We start from the raw sequence: 14,327 nt of genomic DNA on the forward strand, positions 1-14,327 counted from the left end.
ACAGAGGGGGGATTCCAATTCTTTTCAGAGTTTCTGGATGACTGGGTGGGGTGAAAGTGGGGGAGAAGTCAGCCAATGAGGGTGAGCCCGTTGTTGGGCAGGGACCGTCTCTATATGTTGCCAACTTGTACTTCCGAAGTGCTTAGTACAGTGCTCTGCACACAGTAGGCGCTCAATATGATTGAATGAATGAACTAATGGAGGCAGAGCAGAGGGTGTGTAGAGCCCAGCCAATGAAGGGTGGGGTGGAGTAGCGGAGTGTGGAGCCTAGCCAATGAGGGTGGGGAGGGGCATGGATTCTAGCCACTGAGGGCAGGAGCAGGACAGGGGGGTATGGAGCCCAACCAATGAGGGAAGGGGCAGGGCAGGGGGGGTGTTGAGCCTAGCCAATGAGGTCGCCAAAAGAGCTGACAGGACCTGTGGCAGGCAACTTCCACCGTCTCCCCAACCATGGCATTCATTAAGCACTTGTTCCGTGCCAGGCACTGTACTGAGCCCAGGAGCAGACACAAGCTTATCAAGTTGGACACAGTCCCTGCCCCACATGGGGCTCACAATCTTAATCCCCATTTTACAGATGAAATAAATGAGGCTCAGAGAAGTAATAATAATAATAATAATAATAATGGCATTTGTTAAGCGCTTACTATGTGCAGAGCACTGTTCTAAGCGCTGGGGGGGGAGACGAGGTGATCAAGTTGTCCCACGTGGGGCTCACAATCCTAATCCCCATTTTACAAATTAAGTAAATGAGGCCCAGAGAAGTAATAATAATAATGATGGCATTTGTTAAGCGCTTACTATGTGCAGAGCACTGTTCTAAGCGCTGGGGGGGGGAGACGAGGTGATCAAGTTGTCCCACGTGGGGCTCACAGTCTTAATCCCCGTTTTACGGATGAGGGAACTGAGGCTCAGAGAAGTTAAATGACTTGCCCAAGGTCACACAGCGGACATGTGGCGGAGTCGGGACTCGAACCCGTGACCTCTGACTCCAAAGCCTGTGCTCTTTCCAATGAGCCACGCTGCTTCCCCAGCGTGACGTGAAACGCCTTCCCCAAGGTCACACAGCAGACAGGTGGCTGAGCGGGGATTACAACGCAGGCCCTTTCTGACTCCCAGGCCTGTGATAATAATAATAACAATAATAACAATAATAATAATAATAATAATAATAACAGCATTTATTAAGCGCTTACTATGTGCAAAGCACTGTTCTAAGCGCTGGGGAGGTTACAGGGTGATCAGGTTGTCCCACGTGGGGCTCACATTCATCCCCCTTTTACAGATGAGGTAACTGAGGCACAGAGAAGTGAAGCGACTTGCCCAAAGTCACACAGCTGACAAGTGGCGGAGGCGGGATTTGAACCCATGACCTGGGACTCCAAAGCCCGTGCTCTTTCCACTGAGCCACGCTGCTTCTCCTATCCACTAGTCCATGGCTTCACCCAAATTATCAGCAGCACGGATGGAGCCCGTCACCCCGATGGAGCACTGTACTGGATGTCTCTGTGGGCACGGTTCTCTCAGTCCATCTGCACAGCACACCTACTGTATGCAGGACACTATGGAGCGCCTTCCGTATGTACACCACTATACTGAGCGCTCCAGGACCGGCCAATCCTTCTAACTGCTCCGAGCACTTTCTCTGTGCAGGGCACCGTACTGGGAAATCAGCAGGGGGAAATGGGGTCAGAAGCCAGGGGAAATAATCTAATCTGTTATCCTGTTGCTAAGAAACTGCTGCTAAATCACCGGTGGCAGTCCCTCTTAAAGGACCAATATCCCGTTTTGCTTTCTGCTTGATTCTGCTTCGACAACTTAACGCGTACATGAGTTGAATTTATGACCTTTTAGCCACCTGTTTAGCCCAAACTCTGTTTCCAACAGGGGAACCAGGACGCTGGGAGGAACAGTTTGCTGGCTGCTCCCTTAGAAATTCAGCCACAGGGTTGGAGATAGATCATCTAACACCCCTGACTCTGCCTCAGTGACGCAGGACGGACCATCCAACACCCCTGATACTCCCCTCTTCAGCCACAGGGTTGGGGATAGATTGTCTAACACCTCTGACTCTCTCTCAGTGACCCAGGATGGACCATCCAACACCCCTGACTCTCCCCTCTCCAACCCTGCCTCTCCCCAGTGAGCCGGCATGGACCACCCATCCTTGGATATGTCCCAACCCCCCTGAGCCCCACTGAAACACCAAACCAAATCGAAACCCTGAACAATCCTGCGTTGTTCCCTAAGGATGTGGGGAGCAGCATCACCTGGGAACCAGGGAGATCAGTCTCCTAGCAACAGAGCAAAATTCTTCTCTCCCTTCTCCCAACGGACTGGCTCTCCAGATTCCCATTCCCACCATGCGACACACATGCGCGCATGGAAACAAACCCAGCAATAGCAGTCTTCCCCGCTGCAGCAGAAGGAAGACAGCAGGCCCAGTCCCACTTGGATCCAGAAGCCTTTTTTTTTTTTTAAAAAAAAAGGCATTTGTTAGGCATTTACTATGTGCCAGGCACTTTACTAAGGCTTCTGGTCGGCGCAAGCTAATCAAATTAGACCCAATCCATGTCCCACGTGGGGCTCGCGGTCTGAATCCCCATTTTACGGAGGAGGGAAATGGGGCTGTGAATCAATCAATTATATTTATTGAACGCTTCCTGTGTGCAGAGCACTATACAAAGCGCTTGGGAGAATATAACTCTACAATATAACAGTTGGTAGACGTGTTCCCTGCCCACAGTGAGCTTACAGTCTAGAGGGAGGTTTACAGTGTAAAGAAGTGAAGTGATTTGCCCAATGTCACACAGCAGACACATGGTGGAGGCGTTATTAGAACCCAGGTCCTCTCATTCAAAGGCCCGTGCTCTACCCACTGCTACAGAAGTAGATCCCACTACTTCTGACCTTGCCTTCCTCCTCTTTCAGGCTCTCCACAAGCCTGAACTGCTGAGTGCCCAAGTGGCCGGTGACCATCTTGCTGGACATGGGTCCTTCTGGAGTCGGGGTGGACCAGCATTTGCTAATAATTAATTAATTAATAATAATGATTAATAATAATTGATTAATTGATTAATAATAATGAGTACTTTTGGTACTTGCTAAGCGCTTACTATGTATATATACATAGTGTATACATATATACACATATATACATACCTGTATATATGTTTGTATGTATTTATTACTCTATTTTATTTGTACATGTTTATTCTATTTATTTTATTTTGTTAATACGTTTTGTTTTGTTCTCTGTCTCCCCCTTCTAGACTGTGAGCCCACTGTTGGGCAGGGACCGTCTCTAGATGTGGCCAACTTGTACTTCCCAAGCGCTCAGTCCAGTGCTCTGCACACAGTAAGCGCTCAATAAATACGACTGAATGAATGAATGCGCCAGACGCCGTTCTAATCACTGGGGCAGATACAAGATAGTCGGGTTGGACCCAGTCCGTGTCCCGCATGGGGCTCGCAGGCCTCATCCCCATTTTACAGATGAGGGAACTGAGGCCCAGAGAAGTTAAGTGACTCGCCCAAGATCACACAGTCGACAAGGGGCAGGATCCCCTGGGGGTTTCTGCTCCCAGAGCGGCTCCTCTCTGCTGTGAGCACAGGCCCCTTTGCACACCGCTTTGCACACAGTAAGCGCTCAATAAATACGATTGAATGAATGAACCCCCCAAACCCGCTGGAGCAGAAATAGCGAGCGGCCAGCAGGGGGCGCAACGGCTCCACTCTTTGTCTTTCCCAAATCACTATTGATGATGATGATGATCATCATCATCAATCGTATTTATTGAGCGCTTACTGTGTGCGGAGCACTGTACTAAGCGCTTGGGAAGTCCAAGTTGGCAACATATACAGACGGTCCCTACCCAACAGTGGGCTCACAGTCTAAAAGGGGGAGACAGAGAACACAACCAAACATACTAACAAAATAAAATAAATAGAATAGATATGTACAAGCAAAATAAATAAATAAATAAATAAATAGAGCAATAAATATGTACAAACATATATACATATATACAGGTGCTGTGGGGAAGGGAAGGAGGGTCAGGTCTGGGGACGCTGTTTGTGCTGGTCCAGATCCCCTCCCCTCACTACTCCCCCATCCCTTGCCTCCCCTCCTCCTGGATAATAATAATAATAATAATAACGTTGGCATTTGTTAAGCGCTTACTACGTGCAAAGCACTGTTCTAAGCGCTGGGGGGGTACAAAGTGATCAGGTTGTCCCACGTGGGGCTCACAGTCTTAGTCCCCATTTTACAGATGAGGTAACTGAGGCTCAGAGAAGTTAAGTGACTTGCCCAAGGTCACACAGCAGACATGTGGCGGAGCCGGGATTCGAACCCATGACCTCTGACTCCAAACCCCGTGATCTTTCCACTGAGCCACGCTGCTTCTCCAAGGATCTCAAGGGGCAGGGTGAGGGAGGGGGAAATAAAATGGTCTCACACGTCAAACGGACCCCCTCGGGCAGGGGACCCACTCCCCCGAGATGCTGAGCGACCCAGGCCCAATCGCCATTCTGCCATGGCCATGCTGTGTGACCTCGAGCAAGTATCTTACCCTCTCGGGGCCTCAGTTACCTCCTCTGTAAAATGGGGATAAGATTCCGGCCCTCCCACCTTGTTGACGGGCCAGGGACTTTGTTCCAATCTGATCATCTTGTATCCACCTCAGCACTTAGCACAGTGCTTGACACAGAGTAAGTGCCGAATCAACACGACAGTGATAATATCAATATAATTCTCTGTCCCAATCCCGAGCAGGGAGGTTATTATAGCCGGTATCCCCTGACTCCATCAGACCTCTTTTCCAGATCCTGAGCAGGGAGGTGTTTATAGCCGGTATCCCCTGACCTCTTTTCCAGTATCAATTTACTTCCGAAAAGACTGAGAACTCCTTGAAGGCAGGATTGGTGGTGTTTTTTTTTTCAACTATACCCACCCAACGTTTAGCACAGGACACGGCAGCCAACCAGGTAATAATATTACTGATGACTGATCTTCCCTATCGGAGGAGCTACAGGGTGATGGCGGAGGAGAGGCCGAGGGACCCTGGAACTTGGATTTATCCCCTTTATTCACCCCTCCCTCCATGCCACAGATTATGTCCATAACCGTTGTTTATTTATTTATATGAATGTATGTCTTCCCCTCTAGACTGAAAGCTCATTATGGGCAGGGAACGTGGCTATTAACTCTGTTCTACTGTATTCTCCCAAGTACTGCACTCTGCACAAGGTAAATTCTCAATAAATATGATTGATTGACCCCCATCCCTGGCACAGGGTCAGTAAGACTGCATGCCCCCCGCCCCCGTCCCATATCATCATCATCATCATCAATCGTATTTATTGAGCGCTTACTATGTGCAGAGCACTGTACTAAGCTCTTGGGAAGTACAAATTGGCAACATATGGAGACAGTCCCTACCCAACAGTGGGCTCACAGTCTAAAAGGGGGACGTCCCTCCGGGAGAGTCAATCCCTCCCCCCTACACACCAAAGGTGGTCTGCGGTGGCAGGTTTATGGAGCAAATGGGAGAGTCCTTCTGGGACTGTCCTGCTTGAAGGCAGGGGGCTGACCCAAGTGCCTTTTCAGTGGGACCCCCGAAGGCTGCCTCCTCTCCCCCCAACTCCAAAATCCCAGCCCTTGCCCTCCTTAAATGGACACGCACTTTATTTTGATACTTTTAATTTGCTTTTCTCTAACAGCAGCACAGAAACCCATTACAGTAGGAAACAGAAGAAGAACCTGCCCACAGCCACGGAAAAGTGGTTAGTCGGGGAAGGGGCCCCAGGGATGGCAAAGCGGCCAACTCCGGCCCGCTGGACCCCAGACCCCTCTCCCACTCGGTCTCCCCAAGCTGAGTAGGGGGAGGAGGGACCCTCGGCAGCCCCCTCTCTCCGGCCTCTGCCTCACCCAGGGGTCCAGGACTGGGACCCTCCCCAGAGACCCTCAGAGAGCAGTCGGCAGCCAGTGCTCCCCTGTTCCCTGTGAGCCTGAATCCATGATTCCGTCGCTGGGCACCCTGTGAACCTTGAGCCGAACTCCTCATGGGCCCAGAGCCATGCTCCCCATGGGCACTGTCACCCCCGACCTGTGCTCCCCTACTAATAATAATAATGGTATTTGTTAAGCGCTTACTATGAGAAGCGCTGGCGGAGCTACAAGGTAATCAGGTTGTCCCACATGGGGCTCACATCTTCATCCCCATTTTCCTTGATGAGGTAACTGAGGCACAGTGAAGTTCATTCCATCGCATTTATTGAGCGCTTACTGCGTGCAGAGCACTGGACTAAGCGCTTGGGAAGTACATCTAGAGGCGGTCCCTGCCCAACACCGGGCTCACGGTCTAGAAGGGGGAGACGGACGGCAAAACAAAACATGGAGACTTGCCCAAAGTCACACAGCTGAAAAGTGGCGGAGTTGGGATTAGAAGCCACGACCTATGACTCCCAAGCCCGGGGTCTTTCCATCACCTCGCCCCCTCCTACCTCACCTCCCTTCTCTCCTTCTACAGCCCAGTCCGCACCCTCCGCTCCTCCACCGCTGATCTCCTCACCGTACCTCGCTCTCGGCTGTCCCGCCATCGACCCCCGGCCCACGTCATCCCCCGGGCCTGGAATGGCCTCCCTCTGCCCATCCGCCAAGCTAGCTCTCTTCCTCCCTTCAAGGCCCTGCTGAGAGCTCACCTCCTCCAGGAGGCCTTCCCAGACTGAGCCCCTTCCTTCCTCTCCCCCTCGTCCCCCTCTCCATCCCCCCATCTTACCTCCCTCCCTTCCCCACAGCACCTGTATATATGTATATATGTTTGTACATATTTTTTTACTCTATTTATCTATTTAATTTATTTCTACATATCTATCCTATTTTATTTTGTTAGTATGTTTGGTTTTGTTCTCTGTCTCCCCCTTTTAGACTGTGAGCCCACTGTTGGGTAGGGACTGTCTCTATATGTTGCCAATTTGTACTTCCCAAGCGCTTAGTACAGTGCTCTGCACATAGTAAGCGCTCAATAAATATGATTGATGATGATGATGATGATGATGATTAAGCCACGCTGCTTCTCTACTCCCTTGCCTCCTCCCCGAGGGCCCCAAGCTGTGCTCCCGCTGGTGTCTCAGCCGGGCCCCGGTGGGCTGTCAGTGTTGCTTCTTGAGGACCCCCAAAGAAGGAGGGGAAAGAGGGAGGATGGCCAAACCTGGCAGCTGCCACCCACAGCCCCCCGCTAGAACCTGGAGGGCAGAGATTCTTGCTACTAACTCTACTGTCCTCAGTGCTCAGCACAGCGTCAGCTCCCTGAGGGCAGGGATCAGGTCTGGAGAAGCAGCGTGGCTCAGTGGAGAGAGCACGGGCTTTGGAGTCAAGGTCATGGGTTCGAATCCCGACTCTGTAAACACGTCTGCTGTGTGACCTTGGGCAAGTCACTTCACTTCTCTGGGCCTCAGTTACCTCATCTGTAAAATGGGGATTAAGACTGGGAGCCCCATGTGGGGCAATTTGATCACCCTGTATCCCCCCAGTGCTTAGAACAGTGCTTTGCACATAGTAAGCGCTTAACAAATGCCATTATTATTATTATCATTATTAACTCTACTGTGGTCTCCCCAACACCCATCACCGTGCTCTGCACACGGTAGATTTTCAGCTCCCTGGGGGCTGAAATCCTGTCTACTAACTCCACTGTCCTCTCACAAGCGTTTAGCACAGCTCTCTCTACCTTTTATTGATGGCTCGATACAGATTGGCTGACTAGAGCCCAACTGCCAAGGACCAGCCCCCAGGGGAGCTCCTTCTGACCCCCCCCCAATCAATCAATCAATCGTATTTATTGAGCGCTTACTATGTGCAGAGCACTGTACTAAGCGCTTGGGAAGTACAAATTGGCAACAACTCTGCCCGAGACCCCTGGCACCCCACAGATCTCCCCCTCCTTAGGGTGTCCCTATCCAGACCCACCCTCGGGCGTGGGAGAGGGTCTCTAAAAGGATCAGAGCTCTCAGAGCACCCGTGGGAGAATGAAGTCTGACAGAGACAGCACAAGGCTGGGGATTCATTCAATCATATTTATTGAGCGCTTACTGGGAGCAGAGCACTGTACTAAGCGCTTGGGAAGTACAAGCTGGCAACATATAGAGATGGTCCCTACCCAACAGTGGGCTCACAGTCTAGAAGGCTTGCCCAAAGTCACACCGCTGACAATTGGTGGAGTCGGCATTTGAACCCATGACCTCTGACTCCAAAGCCCAAGCTCTTTCCACTGAGCCACGCTGGCAAGATATTCATTCTCCCTTTACCTTAGACTGTGAGCCCATGTTGGACAGGGACTGTGTCCTTCTTCTACCCCACCGCTTACTACAGTGGTTGTCAAAGGGTAAACACTTAAATACCACACCGATTGTTAATACTATTATTACTATTATTATCAGGAGACTTGGGTTCTAGTCCTGGCTCCGCCCCGGTCTGCTGTGTGACCTTGGGCAGATCACTTACCCTCTCTGGGCCTCAGTTTCCTTCTCTGAAAAATGGGGGTCGAATCCCTATTCTTTCCCCTTAGATCATAAGGTACAGAGATTGTGTCCCATCAGATTACCTTGTATTTAGCCCACTTCTTTGTTCAGTGCTTATAGCAGAGAGTAAACACTTAATAAATACCATTATTATTACAATGTTAGCAGGCAGAAGGCTCCCCAAGCCCCCAGTACATGGCTCTGCACACAAATAGGCATCCAGTATAGCACTCTGTGCACAGCAGGCACCCGGCCCAGTGTTCTGCACACAAGTGCCCAGTATAGCACTCCACACTTCCACACCACTTAAGCACTTGGGTGCCCCCCTCCCACTCCCGAAGCACTTATGTACATATTTTTATACTCTATTTCTTTCCCCTACTGTAATTTATTTTAGCACCTATCTCCCCTGCTAGAATATAAGCTCCTTGAAGGCAGGGACCATTTCTACTATCGTACTGTAGTTTCCCAAGTGCTCATTACAGTGCTCTGCACACAGTAGACTATAAGCTCCTTACTAACTCTATTATACTCTCCCAAGCACACCTAGTACACTGCAAGTTCCTTGAGGGCTGGAACCATGCCTCCTAATTCTAGTTTATTCTCCCAAACACTCATTACAGTGTTCAGAACACAGTCGACTTTAAGCTCCTTGAGAGCAGGGACTGTGTTTACTAATTCTATTACACTCTCCCCGCGTGTTCAGTACAGTGCTTTGCACCTAGTGGACTGTAAGCTCCTGGAGAGCAGGGACCGTGCCTAAAAATAACAACAACGATGGCATTTCTTAAGCGCTTACTATGTGCCAAGCACCGTTCTAAGCGCTGGGGTAGATATGAGGTCACCAGGTTATCCCACGAGGGGCTCACAATCCTAATTCCCATTTTGCAGACGAGCTCATTGAGGCACAGGGAAGTTAAGTGGCTGGCTCAGGGTCACACAGCTGACATGTGGCAGAGCCGGGATTAGAACCCACGACCTCTGACTCCCAAGCCCGGGATCTTGCCACTAAGCCACGCTGCTTCCCTATGTACTCTCCCAAGCGCTCAGTACAGTGCTCTAAGCCCGGCGGGCACTGTGAGCCCCCTGTGGGCCGGGGACTGGGTTCAGCCCGATTTGCTCGGACCCACCCCAGCGCTTAGTACAGTGCCTGGCACCTAGTAAGCGCTTAACAGCGTGGCTCGGTGGAAAGGGCATGGGCCTGGGGGTTCTAATCCCAGCTCTGCCACTTAGCAGCTGTGTGACTTTGGGCAAGTCACCTAACTTCCCTGTGCCTCAGCTCCCTCATCTGCAAAATGGAGAGGAAGACTGTGGACACCACGTGGGACACCCTGAGCACCTTGTATTCCCCCCAGCGCTTAGCACAGTGGTTGGCACAGGGAAAGCGCTTAACAAATACCATCCTCATCGTTATCGTTATGACCAGATGCCCACAGTTCTGCCCTGGTGCCCCGGCTGAGGCTGGTCCTGGCGCCGCCGCGGTCAGCAGAGGGAGAACCTGCGGGAGTTGATGTTCATCTTGGTGACCCCGATGACCTTGAGCGGGGCGGACAGGCTGAAGGAGGAGGCGAGCGGCGAGTCGCAGAAGAGGTCGGACAGCTCGTCCCGCTCCTCCAGCCCGTAGGTGGCGTCGTTGAGCATCCGCCGGTGCAGGTGGCAGGTCTGCTCGATCTTCAGCTGGTGGATGTCCGTGCGCAGGCGCATCAGCTGCCGGGCCAGCTGCTCGTCCTGCACGCGCATCTCCGCCTGCAGGGGGCGCACGGGGCACAGGCGGACGGGCGCCGCTGGAGGGCGCCCGCGTCCCCCCCCGCCCCCTCCCCCGCCGCACTAAAACTGTCTTGTCTGCATTTCTTTTCTTTATTTTTCTTTCTTTCTTTCTTTCTTTCTTTCTTTCTTTCTTTCTTTCTTTCTTTCTTTCCTTCCTTCCTCTCTCTCTTCTTTCTTTCTCTTTCCTTCCTTCCTTTCTCTCTCTCTTTTTCTTTCTTCCTTTCTCTTTCTCTCTTTCTTTCTTTTTCTTTCTTTCTTTCTTTCTTTCTTTCTTTCTTTCTTTCTTTCTTTCTTTCTTTTTCTCTTTCCTTCTTCCTTTCTTTCTTCCTTCCTTTCTTTTTCTTATTTTCTCTTTCCCTCCATCTCCCTCCCTCCCTCTTTCCTTCCTTCTTTCCTTCCTTCCTTCCTTCCTTCCTTTCTTTTTCTTTCTTTCTTTCTTTCTTTCTTTTTCTTTCTTTCTTTCTTTCTTTCTCTCTTTCCTTCTTCCTTCCTTCCTTTCTTTCTTTCTTTCTTCCTTCCTTTCTTTCTTTTCTTTTTTTTCTCTTTCCCTCCCTCTCCCTCCCTCCCTCTTTCCTTCCTTCCTCCCTTCTTCTCTCTCTCTCTATTTCTTTTTCCTTCCTTCCTTCCTTCCTCTCTCTCTCTCTCTTTCTTTCTTTCTTTTTCCTTCTTTCCTTCCTTCCTTCCTTCCTTCCTTCCTTCCTTCCTTCCTTCCTCCCTTCCTTCCTCCCTTCCTTCCTTCCTCCCTCCCTCCCTGCCTTCCTTCCTTTCTTTTTTTCTCTTTCTCTCCCTTTCTCTCTCCCTCCCTCCCTCTTTCCTTCCTTCTTTCCTTCCTTCCTCCCTTCCTCTCTCTCTCTTTCTCTTTTTCTTTTCTTTCTCTTTCTTTCCTTCCTTCTTTCCTTCCTTCCTCCCTTCCTTCCTCCCTCCCTCCCTCCCTTCCTTCCTTCATATTTATTAAGCACTTACTATGTGCATTCCTTCCTTCCTTCATTCATTCTCTCCTTCCTTCCTTCCTTCCTTCCTTCCTGCCTTCCTGCCCCCCTCCCTCCCTTCTTTCCTTCCTCCCTTCCTTCCTTCTTTCCTTCCTTTCTTCATTGTCATTCCTTCCTTCCTTCTTTCATATTTACTAAGCACTTACTATTTGCATTCCTTCCTTCCTTCATTCGTTCATTCATTCTCTCATTCCTTCCTTCCTTCCTTCATTCATTCAGTCATTCCTCCATTCATTCATCTTTATTAAGCACTTGCTATGTGCATTCATTCATTCATATTTATTAAGCGCTTACTGTGTGCATTCCTTCATCCAATCGTATTTATTGAGTGCTTACTGTGTGCAGAGCACTGTACTCAACACTTAGGAGAGTACAATACAACAATAAGCAGACAAATTCCCTGCTCACAAGGAGCTTATAGTCTAGAGGGACTAAAACAGGTGGCTTCTCTAAAAAGGTGGGGAGTGGGCGAGAGAAGCAGCGTGGATAATGGATAGAGCATAGGCCTGGGAATCTGAGGACCTGAGTTCTAATCCCAGCTCTACCACGTGTCTTCTGGGCGAACTTGGGCACGTCACTTCACATCTCTGGGCCTCAGTGACCTCATTTTAAAAAGGGGATCAAGACTGACACCCGAGGGAGGGGAGAGAAGCAGTGTGGCCTCGTGGAAAAGATCACCATCCTGGGAGTCAGAGGATCCTGGTTCTGCCACACGCATGCCGGGTGACCTTAGGCATGCCATTTCACTTCTCTGGGCCTCAGTTGCCTCATCTTTAAAATGGGATTAAGGCTGTGAGTCCCGAGGGAGGGGAGGGAAGCAGTGTGGTGTAGAGGATAGAGCCTGGGACTGGGAATCAGAAGGGCATGGGTTCTAATCCCAGCTCCACCACTCGTCTGCTGTGTGACCTGGGACAAGTCACTTCACTTCCTCTGTGCCTCAGTTACCTCATCTGTAAAATGGGGATTGAGACTGTGAGCCTCATGTGGGACATGGGCTGTGTCCCACCTGACTAGTTTGTATCACTTAGTACATAGTAAGCACTTAATAAATTCCATAAAACAGAAAATGGAGGTCTCCCTTTCAATGGGAGCTTTGTTGAATTGGAGTCCCTGTTTCAATGGGGACTCCGTGGTATTGGCTTGGCACAGTGCTCTGCACACAGTAAGCATTTAATAAATACCATTACTACTATGGGGGGGGTCTCCTTTTCGGTGGGGTCGCCTCTTAAATCGTATTGCCGTTTAAATGGGCCTCTTTTGAAGCCAAGGCCAGGCTACGGGGAGCCCTCCGGGTTTAAGTGGGGACGGGGTGGGGGATACCCCGGCAATTCGGGAACACCCGTAAGAGGGGACACACGCACACCCCCCTGTGCACCTATACACGCATTCACATACATGTGCACATGCATGCACATACGTCCATACACACTCACCAGCTCCTTCTTGAGCCAACCCAGGGCCTCGCCCACGCTCTGGAAGCCGACCAGCGGGGCCGAGGCGGGTGGGGGCCGCTGGTCCCCGGGTGGGCTGGGGCCGGGGTCCGAGTCGGAGTCAGGGCCCGGCCGGGCACTCCCCTCCAGCCGCCCCCGCCACTCCAGGTAGGATGGGCGCCGAGTCTCCAGCCGCAGCTTCTCCGTCAGGGTCTTGAGGCTGCGAAGGTGACCCCCCGGGGCAGGGGTCGACCCGGGCCCCTCCCCATCTTCCGGGGCCTCCACCTGGATCCGGGGCGCCGCCATGCTACAGCCCAGCCCTCCGAGAGGTCATGGGGCCCAGGCTGGAGTGGGCGAGCCTGCTGGGGTGGGGCCCGGGGGCCGGACCCCCGATCTGGGGCCCTGGAGACGACAAAGAGAGACACGAAGCTTGAGTGGCAGCCGCCCCTCCCCATCCCACCACCCCTCCCGGGCCTCCGGGCCTGGCACTGGCGATGGGCAGGACGAGGCAGGTGGCGCGTAGGGAGGCCTGCTTGGCAAGAGGATTGTGCCCTCCCGGCGGGGGCGGGGGTGGGCCTGGGGGTGCAAGTCTGCCCCTGTCCTCCCTCTGCCGCAGGGCCCGGGGCCTCTTAGAGGGTGCGGGGTTGGACGAGGCCCAGAGAAACGGTCAGGAAACCGCTCGGGTTGAAGATCAGCGGCAGCTGGGAACTCTGCACTACAAAATGAGACCCCTGGAAGGCAAACACTCCATCTACTTCTATTGGGTGTGCAGTGCTCTGCACACAGCAGGCGCCCAGCACAGGGCTCTGCACACAGCAGGCGCCCAGCTCAGACGTCTGCCTGATCCCCAGCAAGGCGTAGTACATAGAGCAAGGGCTGGGAGTCAGAAGGTCATGGATTCTAATCCTGCCTCTAATCCTGGTGTGTGACCCTGGGCAAGTTACTTCACTTCTCCGTGCCTCAGTGACCTCATCTGTAAAACGGGGATTAAGTCTGTGAGCCACACGTGGGGCAATCTGATTACGCTGTGTCTACCCCCGTGCCCAGAACAATGCTTGGCACATAGTAAGCGCTTAAAAAATACCATTATTATTATTTTTATTATCATCATCATCATCATCAATCGTATTTATCGAGCGCTTACTATGTGCAGAGCACTGTACTAAGCGCTTGGGAAGTACAAATTGGCAACATATAGAGACAGTCCCTACCCAACAGTGGGCTCACGGTCTAAAAGTTTTTATCTCCATGCCTCAGTTACCTCATCTGTAAAATGGAGATTGAGCCTCTGAGCCCCACATGGGACAGAGACTGTGTCCAACTTGATTTGCTTGTATCCACCCCAGCGCTTAGAACAGTTCCTGGCACATAGTAAGCGCTTAATAGACACTATTATTATTACTATTCTGTACCTGCTCCTAACCCGAGATTTAGGGTCTTCCTTGTGTAGTCTACCCGGATCTGTGCTGGGGGGCCTGGAGTGAGCAAGGCCCAAAGTCAGTCCGAGTGTCCCTGCTCCCTGCCGGCCTCCTGGGAACAAATTCCCACTTCCTTCCCTATAGCGGACAGGAAACGTTGTGGCCGGGAATGGTGCGGTCAGAGACCCTGAGAAGTCCGC

General features: G+C 51.5%; 1 protein-coding gene across 1 annotated transcript; it reads right to left on the reverse strand.

Annotated features, from left to right (window-relative positions):
- Positions 1–9,860: 9,860 nt before the first annotated feature.
- Positions 9,861–13,292, reverse strand: FAM167A (family with sequence similarity 167 member A). Its single transcript, XM_038771518.1, has 2 exons — positions 12,713–13,292; positions 9,861–10,269 (listed from the first exon to the last, which is right to left on the reverse strand). The coding sequence occupies exons 1-2, from the start codon at positions 13,013–13,015 to the stop codon at positions 10,006–10,008; spliced, it is 567 nt and encodes a 188-aa protein (XP_038627446.1). The 5' UTR covers positions 13,016–13,292; the 3' UTR covers positions 9,861–10,005.
- Between the last annotated feature and the right edge of the window lie 1,035 nt (positions 13,293–14,327).

Source organism: Tachyglossus aculeatus, chromosome X2 (genome assembly GCF_015852505.1).
Source record: "Tachyglossus aculeatus isolate mTacAcu1 chromosome X2, mTacAcu1.pri, whole genome shotgun sequence".
Lineage (NCBI taxonomy): Eukaryota > Metazoa > Chordata > Mammalia > Monotremata > Tachyglossidae > Tachyglossus > Tachyglossus aculeatus.